The following is a 24,669-nucleotide window of genomic DNA, read 5'->3' as shown; positions in this document are numbered from 1 at the left end:
GGGAGTGGGGCAGCCTGGCCGCCGCCCCCCCGCTTCGCCCCGCCGCCCGGCCCCCGCCGCCGGAGCCCCCCGCAGCTCCCCAAAGGGCCGTTGCTCCCCGTCACCGCTTCATCTCCGCGGCTGCCCCCGCCCCCCCGCCGCTGCCAGGAGCCGGGCCCCGGCCGCCCTCTTTGTTCTCACGCGCCGAGCCGCGGCCACGCGCGGCCCACGCGGCAGCTGCGTATAAACCGCGGGGCGCCCGCGCGTGGCGCACAGGGACCCCGCGCAGGGTCCCCGCAGCGCCCCGGCCGGCGGGTGGGCGGCCGCCGCTCCCCGAGGCGCCCGGCCGGCGCGCTGCCGCGGAGCCGGGGCTGGGGCCGCCCCGTCGGGCGGGCGGTGGCGGTGGCGGTGGCGGCGGCGGGCCCCGCCCGCGGTGGGCCGGCCCGGGCGGGCGCGGTAAAGGCGGCGCGGCGCGGGGGCCGGGCTCAGTCTGGCCGCTGAGGGCTGCGCGGCGCCGGCCGGCCGGCCCCGCCGCCCCCCCGGAGAGCCGTGCCGTGCCGTGCCGTGCCGTGCCGTGCCGTGCCGTGCCGTGCCGTGCCGTGCCGTGCTGTGCCGATGGGGCAGCCTCGCCGAGCCCTCGGGACCCGCCCCCGGCGCCGGCGGGACGTGCGCTAGGGCGGTGAGTACCGTGCGCGTCCCTCCCGCCGCGCCGCCGCTTTCCCCGCCGGGACCCGGGCCGGGCTGCGCTTCGCGGGAGCCCGTTGCGGCCGCCGGCCCCCCGGGCGTCCCCTCGGGGGGGGCTCCCCGGCGTCAGCGCGGGTGGGGGGCGGGCGGACGGACGGACGGGCAGGGGCGGCAGGGGAGGGGGCAGCCCCTGTGCTGGCTGCGCACGGCTGCCGTGGGAGCGTCTCCGTCCCGTCCGGGAGGGATGGGTGGAAGAGGAGGTGGTGGAGCATCCTGGTGGGAGAGTGGCAGGTTACCTGGAGGCGGGGGCGGGGCGGGGGACGACACGGGACGGCACAGTAGCCGTGTCGCCATGCGAGGTGATGTGCAGGCGGGTCCCTGGGCTGGGATGGCGAGAGCTTTCTTCAGGCTCTTCCTCCAGTCAAGGGCTGGGGTCCCGTGTCGCTTCTTTCCTGAAAGTGCCCATCCTTTTCTGCTTGGTCGGGAAGAGCCGCAGGAGGACCGCGGTCCCTCAATGTGTGCCTCAGGTGTCTGAAAGGGGAGGCTGTGTCCTGACCATTGCGTGCGCCGGGAGGTCAGGCTTCATGGCTAAGCAGTGCCTGGGGTTGGAACAAGGGAGGCTGGCATGGCTGCATTCCCATGGGATGCAGCCCTGAAGGTGTGCTGAGGAGCTCTGGCTGCAGGGAGGGCTTGGCCATGGGGGACAGGGAGGTGGTTAGGCTGGGCATGGGATGAGAGTGCTGCGTTGGAGGAGGGAGCCAGGGGATGGGACAGAGCCCCTGCCATCACAGAGAGAGAAGGAGAGGTGCGGCAGCTTGTAACAGGCTCTGCATACCCTGCCTAGGCAGTCACGCATCCCTGCATGCTTAGATGTCCGCTGATGTCAGTTGTCCCAGCTGAGCAGGTGCACTGCTTTGTCTAGGCTTTCCAGGTGAGTACAGCTCTGACTGAGCAAACTAGGCTGAGGAAGAAGCAGCACCTTACTCAGTGACTGTTCCTTACCCAGCCCCAGCACTGCCTGGAGTTGGAGTCCACCATGCCTTTCCCTTACCTGACCAATGTCCCTGTCTCTCTTGCAGCTGCCTGAGAGACAGGGCCAGCAAAGCCCGAGCTGCAAGTGATTAAACAAGTACCATTTAATCAATCTCCTCTGTCTGCAGAGGAGGAGTTACAAATGCCAGCAGCAGCGAAAGCCTTGTTGACATTAGGGCTACCACCAGTACAGCTGAGCCATGAGAAACTAGAGTATGCAAGAACACCGGCTGTTCTGGACTTGGCATAAATAACTTGCTCAGTAACTCTGTTTGCACTAAAGCAGAGCCTGCTGAATAATGATGCTCAGGGCCTATGGAAGAGGAAAGTGTTTTTTAAACAAATAAATAATAATTATGCTTCATGCAGGGAGTCCCCCTGGGAGGACTTCTTAGAAAGGTTTTGGTGAAAACCAAAAATAAACAAGATCCTAAGAGTCAGCATGAAGGTGCCTGGGCATCTCAAGTAGCCCTAACCATATCTTGGCTACGTTGCATAAATACACCTGATATGTGTACAGCCATTTGCAAGGGACACCATGAGCCAGGAGCGCCCTTAGTAGAGATGGGCTGGGTGCTGATGGCAGCTGGAAAGAGTGAGACTTGGTTGCTTTAGAATGCGTCCGTGTTTTTTTGTTCTCTGTCTGCTGTGTAGAGCAAAGTCAAGAGAGTTCTCTGGGTAGGTGGTTTGTCCCAACCAGGAGGCTGAAAAGGTGATGTCTGCTGTACAGTCTCATGGGAAATTGATTTCTTCTGTTTGTGGGACTGTAGTGAGGATTTATTTTGGAGTGATGTGAGCACAAGAGCATCTCCAGAGACCCACATCAAGGCAGGGCTTGGGGTGGCCATTGATCTGTGGGAGAATAAACCACAGAGATGCTCTGCCCTGAGGTTTTCTGTCCATTTGGAGCAGCTTAGAGGCTGGGGCCTGATCCAGAGAGAAATGTTTTTCTATTGTTCTCAATGAGCAGTGAGTGCTGAAGTGTGCAAAATGCCCAGAGTATGTCTGCAGCTGGTGTTCGCTTGTTCTGCAGCTCTCTGAACGTCAAAGTGTTTAATAGTAGGGGCTCGTCGGGATGGTTCCACATACTGATTACAAGCATCACGTTGAGCTGTTTGGATCATGAAATGTTCCTTGCTACGTGTGTGCTTGGTCCTCATCCAATAAGTACCCAAATTTCAAACAATAACTGTTAAGTACTGTTACAGCCCTGCTTCAGGCATGATGGGCTGCCTTGCCACAGGGCTGGCCAGGAGGCTGCACATTGACCTGGCTGGAGCTGGAGGCTCTTCTGGGCTGGCAAAAATGAGAAGAGGCCAATGGCACCGTGAAGTGGGGGTGCCTGTCTTCCTGGTGCTACGTTTTTGGTTTCAAGCCTTCCCCTGGCACAGGCAAAAGAAGCACACGTACACCAGAAGGATGTGGAGATTGTTTATGTTCTGCTTCTGGCCTGGCGCCAGGGGGTACAGCTTGATGACCTTGGCACTATTGGGACATTATTTATAGAAAGAGGTATTCTGGGTTTTGTATTTTTGATGTAGGAACGTGAAAACAAGTCCTGGGAGGAAAAGACCCATTGCTGGCCCCCAAATGCATCGAGACTTTCTCCAGACCAGGAAAACCAACACTTAAGAAGTGACAAGGTGTTCCCCATTCACATTGCTTCCTGCCTTCCCTTGGAAGATACAGGTTTGGTTCTGTCCTGGAGATCGCAGGCTAGCACAAGTTCACTGCATGTTTGAAGATTTCTTGCTCAGGATGCTAAAAAGATGTTTGCAAAGACAAATCCAGCTATGAGCAAAGACATTCTGATGCTTCAACATGAAGGAAAATGATAAATTACTCTGGCTGTCTTGGGTTTCCTTCTGTTTGTGAAGCTCTGTGTCATCTGCCAGGGTTAATGTATCTCAGTGTGTTTCAGTGCCCATCTGTGGTGCTGGTGTAGTGTGGCTGCCCCTGGATAACAGATGGAGAAAATGAGCCTGGGAGATGCGCAGGATCTTGCCGGATGACCCGCCACGCAGAAGTGCCTGCGAGCCCTATGGCCCTGCCTCCCAGGGCTCTGATAAAACCCCGGCGGCAAACTTTTGCTCTGGGTTTCGCAGTGTAGGTACATTTCTCGCCTTCATCCTGGTGTGTGTATGTGTTCTGTTAGCTAAATCTGTATGCTTCTTTCTGTCCCTCTGTATGCAAAACAGGAACTTACTGAGCACATTTGTGCATTAGTTTTGATGGGGAAATCCTTGCCTAGACTGTCCCGGACTCATTTATACCAGACCTTGGCTGGACCCTTACCCAGCTCATCTTGCAGGGGAAAGTCAAAGACCCAAAGGATGTCCAAAGCCACAGTCTGTAAGAAAGCTCTAGCCCAGATTTATCCTGACCGCCACTGTGGCTGTGGGGAGGAGGGAGGAGAGATCTGCCAAAACAGAGAAATGATCAAAACAGTAGTCACTAGGTTTAGTGCTAAAGGTGAGAGGCTTCTGCTGCTGATGGTCGTCAGAAACTGTATGCTCACTTCTTGAACCTATGGGGCCAAAATCAGAAGCCTGAGCATAGGGACTGGTATCTGGCTCTGTTGTTGCAGAGCTTCCTAGAAGTGTGTGTCAGGGATTGGATTGGGATAATTTAAGTGAAAGGCTCCAAGGAGAGCATGTGGAGAAAAGCAGTTAGAAACAAATCAACAGTGATTCAGTAGTCCAGTCTCCTGGGGAGTGATATTAGCAGTATGAGTTGATGTAGTGGGAGATGCGCACAAAGGAGTGTCAGATAATACTGGCCAGCGGCAACCTAATTATTTGTCTGGAGGGATTCTGTGTTTTCTAGGGAGATTAGTGTGTAGTCCCCTTTGCAGCTGCCTGCCACTGAGTTCAGGAGGGAAACCAGTCCTTTTCTTATTAAAATCAGGCAGCACTTCAACTGCCGGTTGGCAGAGGGGCAGGAGGAATGCAGGTGCAGGCAGAGCAGCACACAAAGGCTTGCAGCTCTCTTGTTTTTAGCCTTACCCTGCCTGGGTTGAGAAAGTAAACAGTTTGAGGCCATGTCAGCAGCCAAACCAGAGACCTACAGAGAAAACCCACAACCAGGAAACTCTGTGGGTGACTCAGCTGGTGTTTTTGTCTGAGCACGCATTCATTCAGTAACCCATGATGGCAGCAGAAGTGCTCTTTTGTAGTAGTGCCATCTTATGAGTGAAACGCAAACCTCAGGTATCCAGTTGTTTGTGGTCACGGAAAGACTTTTCCAGCTGACAAAGGTTATTTCAGGGATCCCACTGCTCAGCCCTAAAATCACTCCAGCCCTTGCTGGGCACTGCAGTCTCTTTTTGGGCTCACAGCTTGGCCTGCTGTAGATGCAAATGACTGTGACAAAGAGCAGGCAGTTTCCCAAGGTCAGCCTGTGCATGCTGTTCTTCCTAATTCATCTTCCTTACAGCCAAGAAGGTGCCTTTAATTCAGTTTTCCTGGCTGTCTCACCCTGCCTGGCTGTGCAGGGCATACACCCCTCTAGGCAGTAGCCTTGCTGGTCCCCTGTACCGTGTTGCTGCAAAGCTGTGAGGGATACATGGGCAATGGCATGGGCACAGCCTGAGTGCAGGCACTCTGCCATGCTCTATGGAGCCCTAAGGAAGGAGGATGTTGTGGAAATGGGTGGTCATATTGGCAGCAGTAAAGGAGTTCCAGGAAGCAGGCTATTCTCTTAGGAAACAAGGTGTCTTGAAGATCCATAGGTTGAAGTCCTTCTGAATCCTTCTGTTGGACATTTGATTTTAGCTGCCTGGTATGTCATTCATTGTGAATGCTCAGTGTATTCCAAGGAGGTAGAAATGCAAGCTGCATCCTTGCCGAGGGGAGAGGGAAACTCAAGAAGTATAATACTGAGTCCAGAGGAGCTGGGTGGTACTGGCTTTTCACCAAAGTTTTCTCTGTGGCCTACATAGAAAAGTTACTGTAGAAGCTGATTAATAGCAATAGAGCGCCCAAAGATTGCTTCACAGAAAGTGGAAAGTCTGCCAGGAGTCAAAGGCTACACCAAACAGGGTTGAAGAATTTAGACCGTCTGAGGTTGTTTTCATTGGTAAGTGAGAGTAAAATTTAGCAGTCTTCAGTGCCAGCATTGCTGATGGAGACTCTGTAAGTGCTGGCCACAGATCTGGTGTGCTTCTGCACCTGCTATAGGCAGGCACCTATAGTGCATCTTCCCACCCTTGTCCCCCATTGCCCTGCCCAGTGCAACCATTTGCTCATCGGGGTGTATGAATGTGTTCTTGCCTTGTCTGTTGGCAAAAACCCAGATACTGTACATCATGAGTTCAACAAGTCCCTTCCATGAACTGTGTCAAATGTCCACTGTTTAAATATCTGGACAAGTAGGATGCATTGAGGGTTGATGGATGGTGGAATGATAAAGCAGTTGAGCTTATCTCCTACAGCCAATTTATTCCCTGCACCACATCACCATCCAAACCAAGTGCCTGTCTTTGGCACTTGCAAAGAACATGGGGGAGAAAAGATCAGGCTGCAACCTCCACCGGAGTCACTGCTGCATGGGAATGACATTACAGGTAAAGTAATGGGGAAAGTGTTGACTAAAACCTGACGCTTCTATGTCATGAGCTCTTCTAAGCAGGAGGCTGTTATGTGTCCTTGCTGATAGAGATGTGTGTGTATGTACACACACAGCAGCGAAGCACTGTGTGTGTGTGTGTACACACATGCTGCTGTTAAGTGATGCTGATGTTACTGAAGCTTGTTGTATCCAAATATCTGAGACTTAAAATTGTAGAAACAAAAGAAGATGCTTAAACAACCCTTGATAGTAGAGATGGGACATCTGGCAACTGCGTTTTCCGTGGTTACTTGAAATCCTGATTTGTCAGTGCTGGTGCCACTAGCATTTGGCTTCCTGGATGTCCCCATTGCCTCCTTGTTCCTGAGTAGAGGAGGCAAACGAAGGTAGAGAGAAGGAGTAGTCAGTACTACCATTATCCTTTCTTTCCTAAGACTTCTCTCACATGTGCCAGGTGAGATGGGAAAAGAGCTCCTCGACTGTGGGACCTCTTGGTTTTACTCAGATATCCCCTGTCACCAAGGCTATTGATGTCGCACGCTGGCATCCACCCCTTTGTCTCCCCTCTACTATAAAAAGAGAAATCTTGCTTTAGTTCCTTAGGCTGATGTGCATTCTCTTTAGCTGTGACTGATAAGAGCTACTTAGGACGTAGCTTCTCCGTGCCCAGCAGAAGAGAAGGGAACCCCTTTCCTTGCAGGTTGTTGTCTAGTTTTTTTAAAATCCCAAAGTGTGACTCCATCCTGTGACATGGACAAAAGTGATGTGGTGTTTGCCTAGGATTGGGTAGTGAAAAACTGACTGCAAGGATCAAGAATATCTTGTCTGTCCATATAAAAGCAATCAAAAACCTAGTCTCACTCATCTCGTAGGTTCCTCCTGTGGTCTGTGGAAAGAGGTAAGCCATTGCAGATGATGCATCCTGTCCCAAAATAGACACCTCTGGGGGATGGCTCAGCCTGCCTATTTCCCACAGAGCCAAAAAGAGGGAGTGAGGAGAGCGACAGGATCATGTTATATTTGATGCTTCCAAACCCCACTCTCTCCACCTGTGAAATGCTTTTATCTGGGCTGGGGACAGACTGTGTATGATCCTCACAGTACACATACACTGGTCTCTTGCGGAAGCTGGAGAACCTCTGGCACATCAGAGGCATTGTCTTTTTCAGTCGTCTTTTTATTATTTCCCTTTTCTGATGAAAGCTTTCTAAAGGGTACTTGTGTGCTGAATACCCATTGCTGATAATGCACATTATGAAATCCAAAAGGAAAGCTGAGATTAAATGTCACGCACTTCACAGTGGGGGAATTCAAAGAGCCTTGTTGATCTGTGCATAATTCAGGGGTTGACAGCTCATGCATAAACAAATGTGTGCACACACACGCGTGCATGCAGAGTGTTTTCCCCCGACTCAGCAGCAAATAAAAGCAAAGTCAGGTTGGTGTGAGCTCCCAGGGGAGCGAGGGTGGCATTTGTGGGGAAAGCCTGTGGGTTCTTCAGGACTGTTTGACTTGACAACCACACTGGCAAGAGTGATCACTTTGTGGTAGTGCAGTGGGCTCCCCTCTGCCTTCCTGCCCTGCACAGCACCGCACTGATCTGTGGCTGCTTTGGTTTTACACATGGGTTTAATCTGACCAGGAGGATCTTCTGAGAGCTTCTGGTGTATGTGAAAGCAGTATTGATGTGAGGTTTACCCCAAGGTTTCCACAGTGCTTTCTCCTGCCAGCAAGGAATGAAGACAGGAAAAAATTGATGTCATGCTAAGCTGGTTGTTACTCAGTCTCGGAAGGGCATTTCTGCCGCTGACACTTCATGTGTAATGAACAGAGTGCTGCACAGGAGTCCGTAGCCTTCCTCAGCAGCATGCTGTATCACAAGCAGGCAGCTGGCACTGGTGGGGTGTGGTGCCTGGGCAGTGACCTCTGAAATGTTATACCTGCTGAGCATGAGCCAAGGGAACTTGGGCAGTAGGTTTAATTTTCAAAGACAACTGGGAAAACTGAGGTCTGAGAGGTTAAATGACTCTTTCTTGGTTGCATGGAGGGGCAGCAGCACTACCAAACCTATACTCTAATTTCAGGCTTCCTACCCTGTATGCTGGACTGTAATTCTGTTCCTGAAAACAGCTGGGTTTCAGGAGAGAGAGATATTTGTGGCTCCTCCTTGTTCTGGGGGATGCTGGGGGCTGGTGCTCCCTAGACATGTCTCCATGGACCACAAGTTGCCCCACTAGCTGGTTGCTAGGAATTTCTTTTACATTGTTTCGCCGCCCCCTTGTGAATTAGCAGAGCCTGTGCTAGCCCTGTCAGCAGCTATTTAGAAGTTTCCCTCTTCTAAATCTGTCCTCCTAGCTTCTGTTTGCCCAGCACGGGGAATTTTGCATCTAACATTCATAGCATTAACCTGTTGCTATAGAAACCACTAAGGTGTCAGAGATTTTTGCCACTTGGGGATAAGCTACCAAGTAGTTGTAGTATGTGTGTTGTTGGGAGGCCTTCTCCATCGTGTTTTTGCTAAGCAACTTCCAGAGCCTGTCTGCATGTCTGTGCTTATTTCAAGTCTTAGGAGCCATAAGGGAGTGATAAACCTGGAGCTGTAACTGCATGCAAATGAGCAGGGCTTAATATTGGCAAAATCTTTTGGGAGGATGTGAGGATGTGTTCCCAAGTGGCAGTGATGGGTCCGAGTGGTCTGTAGGCTGGTAGTGCAGGGATGAGAGATGGGAGAGCTGTAATTAATCTCTGGAGCCCCCAGTATGAGGAGGACACAGACCTGTTGGAGTGGGTCCAGAGGAGGGCTGTGAAGTTAGCCAGAGGGCTGGATCCCCTCTCCTGTGAAGACAGGCTGAGAGAGTTGGGATTCTTCAGCCTGGAGAAGAGAAGGGCCCTCAGGGAGACCTTACAGCAGCTTTCCAGTATCTAAAGGGGTCGACAAGAAAGCTGGAGAAGGATGTTTTACAAGGGCATGTAGCAATAGGACAAGGGGGAATGGCTTTAAGCTGAAAAAGGGTAGATTTAGATTAGATATAAGGAGGAAATTCCTGACTGTGAGGGTGCTGAGGTACTGGAACAGGCTGCCCAGAGAAGCTGTGGATGCCCCATCCCTGGCGGTGTTCCAGGCCAGGCTGGATGGGGCTTTGAGCAACCTGGTCTAGTGGAAGGTGTCCCTGCCCGTGGTGGAGGGGCGGGGGGTGGGGTGGTGTTGGAACTAGATAATCTTTAAGGTCCCTTCTGACCCAAAGACCCAAACAATCCTATGATTCTGTGAAAGGTAGTACTGGTTTCTAGGGCAGTAAATGGTTAACCTAGAAGCAGGAACCAAGGCTCTTCCTGACATCTCCCAGCAGAGAGTATGGGACAGGCTGCTCCCTGTGGCTCCTCTCTCCCCTGAGACTGAAATATAGGTGAATGCCAAAACTCTCTGGTCTGACAGCCTGGTTTGTCTTTACTAACCAGTGTAAAGAGATCATCACTGTGGAGCAGGACCCTAAGCAACTCCACACAAATCAAACTATCTTTTAAATATATATATATATATATATAGTATATACTTGATCTATTAATATACTTTGTATTATTAATTATATATATTTCTATAAATAATATGCTTTTACAGGATGGAGATATAACCATTGGATATGGGAAATAGCCTATAACATAGGGTTGGTGACAAGTCAGCTGTTGACTGATGGTCACTTGGGCCATTTCATATCAGGCCTGATTTACAGGATTTCTGTGTCGTAGAAGCAAACTTTACTGCTTGCACAATGAGAGGTGTGAATCCTGTGAGTGCCTACGTGCCTGGGACTCAGGAAATATCCTGGCTAGACCAAAAGGCAATCTCCCTGCTTAATGCAAATTTATTCGTCTGCCCTTCCCCACCCCACCCACCCCCCACCCCCCGCTTTGTGTGTGCGTAGACTGCACATCTGGTGGTATCATGACAGGCTGTGGGAGAAGAGGAACTCTTTGTTTTCTACAAAAATGGAAGAAAACCTTCTGATGGTGTCAGGGTGTCCTGAGCAGCTGTTCTCAGGCTGGGGCTGCAAATCCCTGCATGAAACAGGTTGGGAACCTGGTTTTGGGGTGCACAGCCCACTTCATCTTCTGTTTCATGGTTGTAGACATCGTAGTTTATAAATAGCAGTAGTTGTGTTATGCTGGATAAGTTTCTGGACTGCATATAGAGAAATAATGTTGCTGGACGTGTAGTTCATCTTCTTTTGCAAGGGAATCTGTCAAGAATGGCTTTGAAATCACCATCTCAGTGACAGTGTACAGAGGGGTGTGCTTGCGTGTGGCTGAGGGGGCTGAACCTTCCAGACTGTAATTTCTTACAATTTTCTTTTGAGTTCTGGAAAGGGACAGAGGTGGAGGATTGCTGGCCACAAAGGTCATCGGCTTCCTGGAGGGTTTGTGAAAGGAAAGTGTCAGGTGCTTGGGGGCAGAGTGGAAAGAAAATCTGGGGAGGTTTGAGATGGTCTAGGGAAGAAGTGCCAAGAAGCCCTGTTTTACTGTGATGCTCCAGTATTCAGCGGTGTCATGGGTAAGCACCCTGTGTTTGGTCCCACGGCTACTTTCCATAGAGTTGCTTTGAGCCTGTGCCGTGTCTCAGGTGTAAGGCAGAGATGAAATACAGAGTTGCATCAGATTTTCTGTAAAACTGACCTGTATTACGTTGTTTGGTTGAAGGGCTCTCCTGGCTTTTTAAGGCTGCTCTTTTCCAGTAGCAAGGGTTGATTTACTTGTTTTTTGGTGGTTTTGTGTGTGTGTGCATATGGGTTTTATTTTTCCTTTTAATGCATCTCTGTTGAAATAATCTGCAGGACAGATGGACCGCTAAGCTTCTGGGACTCTCTCCCACAAACACCTGTCTAAGACAGCTGGGAAATCAAAGAGGAGTTCTTTTTTAATGCCCTTAAAGAAAAACAGCACCCAATCCCAATACATCTTATTTCCCTCTCTCTTCATCCTCCCAGCTCCGTGGGAAACTGAACCGCTTGGTGGCGGCCATCCATGGTGACTATGAGGGGCTGGGTGGTGGCTGCAGAGTGGAGCTGGGATGCAGTTGCTGGAGGTATCAGGGAGAGCAAGGGCAGCTCTGAGGTGATGGATTGCAGTGGCCAGCCAGGCTGAGAGCCTCGGCAGCAGGGAGGATGATGATGAAGGGGATGGACTCTTATGTAAATAATACAGATGGGAGCCACTGAAGCAGCAGATTTATCTGCAGCCAAAACACTCCTTGGCAGCAAAGGATGGGCTGCTGGAGAAAACAGGGTAGTGTGGCCAAGCTTGTACTGGGGGATGAGCGTGCATGTGTATGATGGACAGAACATGAAGTCTGTTTGTCCCCCATGTTGGGAACTGAGCATGTTCAGTGTGTCACAAGCTGCCCTACGAGCTGCTGCAAGGGGCAAACAAGCATTGCTCCCCTGAGGTGAAGCCTGGGTGCCCTGGCTCACCATGGAGGGGTTGGTGCGTTGTTGCAGGTGATGGTTAGCAGGCTGGCAGCAATGTGGTTGCTGTGTTTAATCACAGCTCCCCGTTGAGAAACTAGTAGAGCAACAGGGTTTTTTTATCTTATTCTGGGGAAAACAAGCATTTTGTGAGTTTTGATTGCAATGTAACTCATCCTGTGACATGGAAAGAAACTTGACTGTGGTCTCTGAAGAAGGAAATTTGAAACCTCTGGGCAATAAAATCCTTGAGCTGGGCCATACCTCCCAGATGCTATAGCTTGGCCCCCAATACCAGTGCTTCTTGGGGCAGGGTGATTTTTATGGCCTTGGGGAGCTTTCAAGCAGAAGCTGGAGAGCCAGGGCTGCAGGAGAGCAGTGGGCAGGAGGGTGCAGGGGCTGAGCATGCCCAGGGATGCAGCCCTAACACAGGCAGAGGGGAGAGTTCAGGATGCTTAGGAGAGGCTGTGCAAGCTTTGGATGTCCTTTTCTGCCTGCTGTGGTAACAGACTAAGCAGCACAAATTAACTCTTACCTCCCTGGCAGGCTGCAGAGGCTCATTGTCCCCTGCTGAGTGGCGATGCTGGCTCTATCGATTGCTTTGGTGATTGCTGTAGGTACAGGTTCTGTGGCCGTGGGCAGCACTGCACCACCCACAAACACTGTTGGAGCGCGTGTGGCCGTGGGGCACATCTAACCCGCAGGGTGAACTTTGGACGTGCCCGAGGTGACTTTTTGTGCATCACGGGTCGTTTGGGTTTTGTCTGTAAGAGGATCTTGGAGGCACTCATCGAAGATACCCTTTGACCTAAAGATTTTGCTTTGTGTTTTCATCATGTGTAGGAGCAGGAGACCTACTGTTTAGGTTTGTACATTTTCCCTAGGGGGGATGCAGTGTCCCTGTGCCTGTTAGAGCTGCTTAAGGAAGCATCAGGGCTGGGGCAGAGTTGGGGATGAACCTCTGGCAAGAGATGTGTCCTGCTGGTGTTGCAAAGAGCCTTTTGTGCTGAAAGGGCTGGTATTTATGTGGGAAGGGAGTCCTATGTACCTGGCTTGTTACAGGTGAGAAATTTGAAGTATCCCTGTTGCTTAGGTGTACAGACTGTGCTGGACTGAGTGGGAGCAGCAGTTGCATTATGCTGCTGTGGTGGCTGAGTGCTAATTCTTTTTACTGCCTGAGCATCAGGTTATTTTTGGCTTGATCAAGTTTCATTCCCTGCAGGTGTCTGAGGATTTCTGACCTGCAGAAACTGCTTTGGGAGAGTTTCTCTTCTTTAGGGTAGAGAACTTAACACTCCTTGTGCAAGGCATGGGTAGCCCTATATTCTTCCCAGAAAAAAATGCAAATTATTCCATTATTGGTTTTAAATGCGTTGCTAGCCCAGAGTGTGCAAAGCTGTGTGCTGCAGCTGACATGGAAGACATCCACTGTGAGATGGGGATAGTGATGGACTGTCACGGCTGGCTGGTGGCAGAGAGGGTCCTAATCATCTAAATATCTGCTCTTGATAGAAATCTAGGCAGGGAACTGATTCAATCACTGTGGGTTTGGGATGTGCAGTTGTTGAAATACAGCATGAATGTAGCTGTGCCTTGGTAGTTACATGGGGAGTTCTGGCTTGGGATCTCCTCCACCGTGGGCTTCCTAGGGAAACTTTTATCAGACTGTTTGGATAAGACACACAAAGATGCTTGGTGGCTCTCAGGTGTGGTGTTCAGATAGACACAGGGGATTTGCCCCATCCCTTGGGATTTCAGAGTCTTGAAGTATCTGAGGTTGGTTACCAAGAAAATTTATGCATGTAAAAGTGAGCGGACTGAGCCTTCGGGGGCAGGGGGGAGTCTTAAATCCTACTTGACTGGGCAACAGCCTAATGTTTGTAAGTGCCAAGGTACTTAGTACGTCTGTGGATCCTGTCCTGTCCTTAATCTACTTGTACTTTCAAAGTGGGGATATCATCTGTCCTGAAGGTGCAGGGCTACAGTAAGGTGAGGCTGTGAGACACTGAGATAGTTTGTTAATGAGCCTTGTGGACAAGAAGAGGGAAGACATGGCTGTCTGCTTGAAAATTATATGTGGAGGGTTACCTTTCCCTTTCTGGCTGATCTTGCTCTTGTATGACTGTGCTGACCTGTGCATCCACTGCCTCTTGTAGCCCTGCCTGTGTGTTTGAGCTCAGTCTTTCTCACTGTCTCATACTGTAGGTATGGGGTCATCTAAAGCAGTTGCTATGGACCTGGCACTGTCCTTACCAGAAAAGAGGCAGGACCACCAGAGTCTGGAGAAACAGCAGAAGAGCTGGATGGACAGTTGCATTATGGCTTCTGGGCCCACACAAGAGAAATAAATGCTGTGGGCAGCAGTCTGGGTGTGAGAGCAGAGTATGGTGCAGCTGCTGCTCTGGGTGCTCTTTTCATGTATGGACACCTTTGTGTTGCTGCAGCACTGGAGAACTCCCCTGAGCTTTGCCAGGATGCTCCTGGGGAACTCTAATATTGTAAAGGGATAGTGCTGCTGCTTCATACTTACTAGTGGTTCTCAACCTGTTGTCCATGAAAGATGCTTAGGCATGGCAGGTGCCTTGTTAGGCTGTTACAAAGGGCATACATCTGCTGCACCTTCTTGGTTAATTCAGGCATAACAAATCAAGGTGGGCTCAAGATGTTGTCCCAGGCATATTGACTTAGGAAATCTATAACAGGATAGCAAGGGTCCTCTCCCTGGCCTGCACATGGTAAGAGCTGAACAAACGTGTGGCCAGCTTAGACATAGAAACCTTTCACTCCTTATCCTGCCTTGAAACCAGTTCATTTTCTTTTCCTCTGTTTGCAAATTGGAAGTGCCATCAAACTCTTGGAGTGAGAGGTACTGTAGTACCACTCCTTTAATTCGAGCAGCACTGTTTTGTCAGGTAAAAGGCTGCACCATGGATGGTAGTGCCACTGAAACAACATCCCGCTTAGCAGTAGGCGTCAGCCCTGTCCCTAGGGCCCCTGGGGAGCAGTGTCCTTGCAGGTGGGCAGGATACCACCCATCAGCTGCTTGGCAGTGGCTTGCCGAAGCTGTAGGCAGCCAACTTCAGGTGCTTGCAGGAATGAGGTCTGGTTCCCCCTCGCAGTACCGTGTGCCTCCCCTGATGGGTGCGCAGCTCTGGCTGCTGCAGCAGCAGCATTGCGTGTACGGTTGAGTCTCCTCTCTCCTGCGCTGCAGAGCTCCTCTGCTCTCCAGACGCTGGGAGGGAAACGGAGATGCTGGGGGAAGAGCTGTGGAGGTGGGGAGATTGAGCTATCATTAGCATGGCACCAGTGAGGTTTCTTTGCACCACTAAGCAGTAGCTATCAAAATTGAGTGCAGTATGCTGAACAGCTGAGCGAGGAACACATACTGAAAGGAGTCTGTGAAGAAAAGGGATTTTGGAGGAAAAAAACCCCTCTTTCAACTGCACATAGGCACTGCCCATCACTGAGAGCTGTGGCAGGGAGTGGGAATTGCCTGTTTATGGCGACTGATCTGCGCAGCCCCTGAGATGCTTAGAAAAAGGATTAAGGAGGAAAGAATTGCAGGAGGAGGAGGTGGAGGTTTCCCTTTGAAAATGCACAGGCTAATAAAAAACATCCTCTAAATTGTCATTGTGTCAGGATACATTAATGTAAGTATAACATTTCTAAATCCTCATCTTCTATCTGAATGCAGTTGAATTAGTGCTAATGCATTCATTAGCTCATTCATTAATATTCAGTATTCATTAGGTTGGCTCTTTCTCTGGAAGATGTGGGTTGTGAGACATAGGACTGGCTGCAGGGCCATGCCGTAGCTGTGTGTAGCATGGTAGCAGTATGGTTTTATGTACCAGAATGGCCTTTCTGATTGTTTCATTAGCATTTGTATCTGGCCTGTGTTGTCCTGTCTCTTGGCCAGTGGTTTACCACAAATTAGTGGAAATATTTAATGGGATAGCAGTGCTAACGGTGATGTGAATAATTTTCCACTAACTCCTGCCCTGAAAGCAACTGGCAAGTTGAGTGATGAAGGCAAATTTTGATCTTTTGGCCTGTGGTCAGAGTTGCAAAACTAACTCTAATCAGAGCCGTTCATTGCTGTCTTCATTGGTGAGTCACAGCGTCCTTCCCTCAACCCCCCATTACCTTCCTTTGCTTCTTGCCCTCAGGAGAGATACTCTAGATATGAAGATGTTGGGGGGGGGGAGGTGGGGGTGTCTTTTTTTCCCCCATCCCATCTTCCCTTCCTCTGCCTCTTCAGACTGTGAGGATAGAGCAGGAGGCATGGGCAGCAGGCTTTCCCTGGCAAGAAACCAAGAAGCATCCAGAGGTGCCAGGCTGGTGTGGCCAGCAGGATCAGTACTGCAAGTCCTGTCAAGGCCAGCAAGCCTCAGGCCTCTCAACCCTGGAGAGGGCTTTGGTGGCACAGGACCAGTAGAATGCTGTTGCTCAAACCCTCTGCCACACTTTTGCCTCAGCTGACAAGTCTTTGTGGACTTTGCTTTGCTCCCCACGAAAGCATGCAGGGGAGGGGGAGCTGCTGAATAGGTACCCAGTGCCTTTACAGGGGTGTGAGGGTCCTCCTGATGGCGCGGCATACCTGGGGCACCAAGCACCAGCCCTTTGCTTGGGACTGTCCTCCCTGTGTCCCAGGAGCTGTGTTGGGCCAGATGAGGGATGTGGGATGGCCTCAGAGTGGTCCTGAGGCTCACCATGAGAGAGAGGAGCATTCAGCGGAGGGGTGTTGCTTCAGAATTGGGCTGGATAGCTTGGGCTAAGATAGGGCTAAAAATACCACAGCAACAGGTCTTCTCTGGTTTTAGCAGCAGTGCTGTTCTGATGGGAAACCACTCAGCATCCAACCTTGTGAGTCTGGATCTGCCAGGAGCAGAAAGCACTGAAGAAACTGTAATGAATTAAAAAGAGGTCAAGCTTTTATTTTGACACATCACTCTGGCTTTGAGGTGGATTTTGTGTGCAGATTATTTAGACTGGAGTACACACAAATTACTGTGACAATTTGGATCAGCAAACTCCAGACATGGTAAATCTTCCAAACTTCTCTACTAGCAGCCACCTTTTGAGCTGCTTGCCATGTGCTTGAGTGTAGGCATGAGTATACAGCTTCCACCTTCCTCCCTGAGTGGTTGTTTTCTGTTGTCCCAGTTTGCAAATATTTCTAGACCTGGCAGATCTATCTGGGTCTGTGCTGCCTCTGGGCTTAGTCAGTGGAATAAGAGCAAAAAAACACAACCGAAACAACCCCACTGCAGTCCAAAAGAAGCACCTGCAAAGCTGTGAGTAGCTGAACTGGCTCCCTGAAAAGAATTTTGCCTGTGGTCTGCCGAAAGGGTCTTATTAAACCCTTTAGCACAGGACTCAGCCTTTGCGCTGCCCCAGCAAGACCTCTGAGCTTTGCCTTACAGAAAGGGTTATGTTGGGCACTCACAGGCATGACTGTCCACTCGTGCCTGGACAACCACAGGGAAGGGTTTTCCTGCAAGAGGGAAATCCCTCACAAAGCAGTGGGACAGCACTTGCATGCACCATGCCAAAATAACCGGCACCTCATTTCATTACTCCCTGAAGACTCGTGAAGTCTTTAGATGTGACTGTGAGTCGTCTCCTCCTGGGGCAGCCGTGGGAGGGCTCAGCTGGGGCAATGGACTGCTGGTGCCTGCGCTTGCTTGGGCCAGGTTAGCTGTGCCTAGTGCCAGCAGGGGTTTGTTGGTGGCTATCTGGGAGGGCGAAGTGGCAAATTGAAAAAACATGTTTGTGTTCAGCTGAACCAAGATGAAACGAAGACAAATTGGAGGAAAAGGCTTTCCTAACTGAGGGTTTGCAGGGTTTTATGGTTGCAGGGTGATGTAGGATGATTTCGTGGGACTCTTTACACTCCTACCTTTATACTACCATGCCAAGGCAGAAGTTATCTTTTCCACTATAGCTTCTATCAGTTATCTTTGTCTTGTTCTTTCTTATCCCAGATAGTATCTGTAGTTTCTATTTGCTATCAGCTTCCACTTCCCAGAAAACAACGTATCCTTAAGGAAAGTCTCTGGCTCCTTGTTTTCAAGGGCAGGTATGTTTGGCACAGCTTGGGGGCTGCAGCTTCTGGTGGGGGAACACAAATAAATACCTGAGACTTTTGCGGTATTTGGCCTGAAATGGCAGCTGAAGGGTGTGATGTATGGCGTGGAGAAAGGCAAAAGGCAAAGCATCACTCAATGACTGTAATTGCCCTAATCTGGGAAATGGCAAAGAGGTACTGTTGGGTATTTCATGCTGAAATAGGCTAGATTATGGTTTGTAGGTCAAAAGCATTTATAGCTAAATGCCCATGCTAAAGCCACACTGCTCTGATTTTTTTTTTTTTTTCCCCTTCCCCCCCTTGGCAGATGCCAATGACGGCAGGATCACCCTGAGATGAGCCACCTGTAGCCAGGGCCAGCCCCGCTATCAGGGCTCCTTGCCCTGGGATGATGAGGAGCTGTCTGCTGGCCTAACAGGAAGATTTTGTGACAGTCATTGGTTTTCTTTTTTTCTTGAACCTTGTGACATTGCATGTGACAGTGGAGCCACTTCCTGTGCCTGCTTTGTGCCACCTCGCCAGTGAGGGCTTGGTTGTGGGGAGCCACCACCATGGCGGCAAAGCAGCCCCCACCGCTGATGAAGAAGCACAGCCAGACTGACCTGGTGAGCAGGCTGAAGACACGCAAGATCCTGGGTGTTGGCGGGGAGGACGATGATGGTGAAGTCCATCGCTCAAAGGTAAGGTCAGGGGAGAGGGAAGCCTGCCTGCAGTAATGATGGGAAGGAGACCTTCTCCCTGGGAAACTGAGGTGGTGTGTCTTCTGTCTTCTCTTTTTAGCATCTAACCTCTGCAACTTCTTCGGCAAAAACAGGTCTCCCAGCTCCATGGGGCTCCTGTAAAGGGCAGGGTGGAAGCTGTGGTGGGACAAGCAGTGCTGCCTTCGAGCAGCAATGGGCCATGCCACCTGCTAAGTGCACAGGAATGGCTTTCTGTGGTAATGGGGTGAGCTCTGCCCTCAAGCTGCTTTAATCCGTTCCTGAAATTGTATAGCCAAGACACCAGTGAGCTAGCTTAGAGCTGGTGTCATAGGACCATGATGCCACCAATGCCCACCAGCCAGTGGCCTGGACATTGGAGCAGCAATTTAAGCAGTACCTCTCGGAAGGGGTTTGAATTGCAAACAAACCTGTTTCAGTGAAATACCAGAGCTGGAGGACACGTGTGAGTCCCACAGGAGCCCTGTCCCAGACGTGCCCTGGAAAACTTGCTGGCAGGGCACTGCCCAGCTCTTACTTGCATGTGGGGAGCAGCACAGAGCTCTCCAAGAGCTCTCAGCACCTAAAAGCGCTCCCCCAGTACCTTTCCATGTTGCTGGTCTGTGTAGCCTTCTTGTCTGTGTGGCTTGAGGTGGTCACGGCTGGGTATTGCTCTGGGCAGTGCGAATGCCAGAGCCAGAGGGATGCTGTGACACCCCAAGGGCTCTGTTGATGCCTGTGCTCCATTGGGATGTGATGTGCAGGTGGTGTGTGGGAGGAGGTAGTTCCCTACTTATATAGGTAAGAGAAGACAAGAGTTAATGTTGACCCTGCCCCACGCTGCAGGTGGCTGATCCCAGTAAGGGAGCAGTAGAGGCTGCAGCTCCTGATGGAAATCAGGACAGCCTTCAGCAAGTGATCGGACCACAGGGTCACAGATGGATCCCTTGTCCTCGCCCTCATTCCAGCCCTCTTAGAGATAAGCTCCCATACGGGGTTAGGTGTGTGGTTTTGGGCTGGCAAGTACTGCCTAAAGGTTGGGGAAGGGTCTGCTCAGTCATCTTGTGTCTTTTGTTTGAATTTCAGATTAGCCAGGTACTGGGAAATGAAATCAAGTTTGCTGTCCGGGAACCACTGGGGCTCAGGTAAGATATTGGGCCACCCTGGAGCTAGGTCATCTGAGGGGCCTCGGTCGCATCATCCCTGCCAGCTCTGGCTGTTGAGACCAGCTCTACTGCTGTGCCAGCATTGCTGCCTGCTGTGGGACCAGACCAGCTCTGCTTTCTTCCCCCATCAGCCTGAGACCCTCAAGCTCTTGTCCCACAGCAGGTGTTGGAAACCACGGGGCTGAAGGAGCTTCTGGTCTCATGTGTGACAGGGTGGTGAGTCCTGTGGGGGGAACCCCCTCTGTGCTGTCCACTTGGCAGTGTCACTTCCCTCCTCCCCTTGGGTGAGGGGGGTTTCGGCTCTGTCTCGCCAGCGAGGCCGGTCTGCGTGCTGAGGCTGGAGCTAGGGAGGTGTGGGGACTTGAGTCCTCCCGCGAGAGGCTTCTGGCTGCCTCGGTTGTGCGAATGGGAAGGATGAAGGCTGATGACTGAGCAAACAGCCAGTAATGCTTTGTGAAGTGTGAGTGATGGGATTGCCCCCATGCTCATGCCAGGTCCTCTGTCTTCCCTCTCATGCAGGGTCTGGCAGCTGGTTTCCGCCATCATGTTTTCTGGGGTCGCCATCATGGTAAGTGAGGGACGTGGTCCTGGGCACCGCCAGCTCCCGGCTGCTGAAGGGGTGCCCCAGCATGGCTCCCCGGCACTTATCCCCCTCCTAGCACCTGCCGCCGCTTTCTCTTATGAGGTCTTTGCCCTCACTGTGTCTCTGTAATGGGCTTTGCCAGCAGTGTCCTTGGCAGTTTGTTCCCATCGCCAGAGTCTGTTTTCATTAGCAGGGTCATAAACCACACACGGCACCGCAGCCTTGGCCACAGAAGACGGCCGTGAAGCCAGTAGCTGACATGCTGATACTTCTTGCGCCTCCGTAATTTCCAATTTCCTGGCCAGCAGCTCCAATCCCATAAAAGCATGATGTCGGAGCGCTGCTGCCTGAGCAGGCTTGTTTTGATGGCTCTGGCCAGTGCAGGCTGCTGAGTCTCTTCCCTTGCCTCTGCCAGGCCCTCACTTTCCCTGACCAGCTCTACGATGCCATCTTTGATGAGGAATCGGTGAGCAGCAGCAAGACTCCCATCCGGCTCTATGGAGGAGCCCTCCTCAGTGAGTGCTGTGCCGCTGTACCTGGGGCATCTGCTGTTAGCAAAGAAATTGTTTTAGGGGTATTTTGAAAAGCTCAGCTTCTGCTGCTTTTTCCTAGCGATGGCTCAGGCTTGCTGCAGGTAAGGTAAGAAGGGCTATGCGTGCTCTAAATACCTGGGAGAGTATTCCAAGTGCCCCAGCAAAGGGAGGTTGTAGCTGGGCTGGGAGGTGGGCTGGGGCCAGAACCTCGTGGGAGTGAGTGGGAGGAGAGAAGGGGCAAGCAGTGGCATCTCAGGAGGGGCCCAAAAGCCAGGGGACAAAAGGACAAGAAGTTGAGGGGAGCTTAGAGAAATGGCCTGGAAAAGAAAATGAGCAGAGGAATTGCACGGGGTTTGTGTAGCTTTGCACCCTGTGGTGCAGCTGCCGTGCTCCCAGGCTGCAGGGACTGCGCCTTCTGGGTGCCCATCCAGGTTCCTCTTTGGGGCTAGCACCCTGCGAGGTGCCCAGCATCAAAGGGCCGGCAGGTGCTTGCGAGCTATGGGGTTTTTTTTGCTGAGGGGAGGCTGAGGGCAGGCTGTTGAATGGGGGGGATGCTGAACTTGATGATCTTAAAAGGTCTCTTCCAACCTAAATGATTCTATGATTGGATGCCCCGGCTCCTTCCCGCAGCCTGCAGCAGCACCTCGCGGGGATCGCTGGAAATGCGGCAGCCGACGGGAACGAAGCTGCCTGCAGAACTGCTTCCCTCCATCCTCCCACGGGAGGCCAGAATGGTTCACCTGGGAGCAGGCGGGTGGGCTGCCCCTTCCCGGGGATCCACACTGGCCCTCAGGCTTTCTGCTGGCCCTCCGCAGGTATCTCACTCATCATGTGGAATGCCCTTTACACGGCTGAAAAAGTCATCATCCGCTGGACCTTGCTGATGGAGGCGTGCTACTTCACCGTGCAGTTCCTGGGTGAGTAGGTGCAGCCATCCAGTAGGGAGGAGGAGGATGCAAAGGATGGGGGTGCATGCTGTGTACCCCCACGGGGCGGGGCAGTGGGAGAAGTGGAAGCAGGCAGGACAACGGGCATGAGCAAATGCAAAACAGGAGCAGTGCCTTTGGGTCCGATGGGGTAAGCTCTGGGCTGAGGGGTTTGCGGGGTGAGGCCCTGGGAATTGCAGTGGACTCAGCTGATGGAAAGGCACTGCCTCTGCTGCCTGTCTGGCACAGCCGTGGGGCACCCGATCCCCAGCTGTTCCTGTGCTGTGCCTCGCTTGTGCTGGAGATGTCTCCTTTGCTCTGCAGGACTGGCAGAGGTGACCTGGCCCCTGCCAGTTGCTCTGCCTTTTCCTTTCCCATAGAGTAGCTGCAGCCTTGGGCTGCTCACTGAAAGGTGCCCGGTTTCAGAGGAAACATCTTCCTCATTTATACTTCTCCCTAAAAACATGCTGGTCTTCATAGACAGCATAGGTCATCTCCTGGAGTGGGCTCCCTAGATGCTGGGACAAACAAGAAAAGACTGCAGCAACCTGTACGAAAGAGGGGGATGCTCAGTCTTACCCAAAACGGAAAGTAACAGTTTGGCTTTTTTCTAGGGAGCTTATCTATGTTTAATGATGAAGGCGTTCTCATATGTGTACATTGGTAGCTCACTAACTGTGTTATAAGATAGCTGGTTTAGGTATGGGCAGCCAAAAAAGAGATGCTCAGAAAAGAAGTAGTGTGTATGGACTATGCACATTTTGTAGATGCTCCTAAAACTGAAAAATGCTTATTAGCCCTGAAGTGGTCAAGCCACAAAGCAAACTCGGGGACCTGCAGCTTCCACAATCAACACCCGAGCGCACAGAAACTCACATCTGCTCAAGTGACCGTTTCAGGCTGTGGCTGCTTCAATGTGAGGCTGCCTTGAAAACAAGGTTTCTGTGAGAACTCTGGAGAACGTGCACCCCTGGCTGACTTGGGCACGGTGAAATGAAGCTACTGAAGCCTCTGCTATGGGTTCACTGTGCCTGTGAGGCTGCGCTGAAAGCTTCTGGTCTTGCTAAGAGGCTGCGTTAGAGGGCAGTAGGAAACAGCTTTCTGCTGTTTGTCTCCGTTTGTTTTTTTCATCACCAACCTCTGCCTTGTCTCCCTCCTTTTCCTCCAGTTACCACTGTCTCCCTGGTTGAGAATAGCCGGATAGCCACAGGTGCCATGCTCCTCCTGGTCAGCCGAGCCCTCTTCATCCTCATCAGCATTTATTATTATTACCAAGTTGGACGCCGTCCCAAGAAAGTCTAATTCCTGGACTTTTTGTCATGGGAAGGGTGGGAGGGGGGGTTTGTGTCGGTAAATTTGCATTATAATTATAACTTTTTTTTTTTTGTTAGTCCCTTTTGTTTCTAAAGTGGTTTCCTTCTTTTCCACTTACCGGCATGAATCAGTGTGTAACCCAGTGCTGATGGCATTGCCAGGTGAAATGGGGCAGGGAGCGGTGTCAGGTGGGACCCCCAGTCCCTCTGTGGGAGGTGAGGAGCAGCAAGAGGATGGTTCAGGGAGGTGTGTGAGCCTGGCAGGCTCAGGGAAAAGAGCTGGTTTCCCAGGGGAAACTGGCCTATAGGATCACGGACTCTGAACCCACTGGAACAAAGCACAAAATAAGACCAGCACATTGAAACCAAATCCCTGAGGAGACAGGGCGGTAAGACAACCAACGAAGGACTCTGCTATTCCCCGTGGTAAGCTTGCACCTGCCTGGTGGAGTATGCCCCTGCGTACAGCCCATTCCCCTTTTAGTAAGTACTGACTGCCCAGGTAGCAGGGAGCTGGACAGGGCTAGGTCAAGTTCAGTGCTTTGCAGCCAGCTCTTCTTTCCTCACTGCCAGAGGTGCCACCCTGTTTGTCTTTTTTGCACTGGTGCTGTGCAAAGCTTGGCAGGAGATAGAGCAAAAGAAGAGGGGAGGGAGACCCTTTTCTTGTTCCCTTTGCAGGGACAGCACTGGGAACAGCAGAGCAGCTTGAACTACAGTCTGAGAGAAGTGAATGAAGCTATCGGAGATAGCCCATTGAGCACAAAGACATCCTCTTGCCTGAGATGTTTTGTGGAGTTTTTTACGTTGGGGTCCTGTCCCCTTCACCCCAGAACACTTCCTGCAGCTGCAGCTTCACTGATAGTAGTAGCAGTGGTGGGCATGAGGTAGCATCTGATGCTTTAGTTAAGCAGGGGCTGGAGTGCTGTTGTGGTTAGCACTATTAAGAGCAGAGTGAGCATCAGTACAGCTGCTTGGGTCAGTAAGCAGCCTCTAGAGATGAGCCCACAGCTGTGGGAGGTGGTGTTCCAGCTCTGCTAATGTGCAGGCATCACATCTCTTCTGACCTTATGAAGAGAGGACCAAAGTCTGTAGTACTAAAATACCTAATTGGGATGAAGAACAGCAAGGAGCAGGGTGCGCAAAGGCATCTATGCCTTCTCTAGTTCACTCAACAACAGACTAAATGTGCTTTAGTACTCACTGGCCAGTTTCTCCAACACCTCCTGGGCTTAACAGCATTGGCTGCCCTACTTCCTAGTGCTTTCCTTGCAGATTATCCATGTCCACAGCTGGAGGTGGCATTTTTTGTTCTCTATGGGACTAAAGCCAGAAGGTCTGTGTACAGGATATGGAATTCTTACTCATGCACTCCTGTTGACTGGATCAAAGCATGACCTGGAATAGAGCTGACGTTCCAAAATCCCAGTAGAAAGATGCCTGTGCAAACAAAAGTGCTTGTGTGAACAACAGCCCTTGAGCTACTGGTGAGACTGGGATCTACGACTATTGCTGTTTAATATCTTAGTAGAGTTAGAAGAAGGTAGCAGGTAGTTACTGTATGTTGTGTTAGTGCTTTTGGCATTTAGAAGCAGCTGTATAAACTTGGGACACTGTGTGCATTGTACCTACTGGCCAT

At 51.3% G+C, this 24,669-nt stretch overlaps 1 protein-coding gene across 6 annotated transcripts; it reads left to right on the top strand.

Annotated features, from left to right (window-relative positions):
* Nucleotides 1-453: 453 nt before the first annotated feature.
* TP53I11 (tumor protein p53 inducible protein 11) lies at nucleotides 454-23,104 on the top strand. 6 transcript variants are annotated; one of them, XM_055796534.1, is made up of 8 exons: nucleotides 454-563; nucleotides 604-658; nucleotides 18,297-18,494; nucleotides 19,599-19,657; nucleotides 20,198-20,246; nucleotides 20,677-20,776; nucleotides 21,610-21,711; nucleotides 22,889-23,104. In XM_055796534.1, exons 3-8 carry the CDS (start codon nucleotides 18,366-18,368, stop codon nucleotides 23,020-23,022), a joined length of 573 nt encoding a protein of 190 aa, XP_055652509.1. In that variant the 5' UTR covers nucleotides 454-563; nucleotides 604-658; nucleotides 18,297-18,365; the 3' UTR covers nucleotides 23,023-23,104. The 6 variants fall into 6 exon arrangements, with proteins under 6 accessions (XP_055652509.1, XP_055652476.1, XP_055652484.1 ...); XM_055796501.1 differs by having other exon boundaries at nucleotides 456-563; nucleotides 18,122-18,494; XM_055796509.1 differs by having other exon boundaries at nucleotides 487-568; nucleotides 18,122-18,494.
* Nucleotides 23,105-24,669: the final 1,565 nt, after the last annotated feature.

Source organism: Falco peregrinus, chromosome 1, assembly GCF_023634155.1.
Source record: "Falco peregrinus isolate bFalPer1 chromosome 1, bFalPer1.pri, whole genome shotgun sequence".
Taxonomy (NCBI): Eukaryota; Metazoa; Chordata; class Aves; order Falconiformes; family Falconidae; genus Falco; species Falco peregrinus.
The sequence above is the reverse complement of the archived record's forward strand: the minus strand, read 5'-3'. Positions and strand labels throughout refer to the sequence as shown.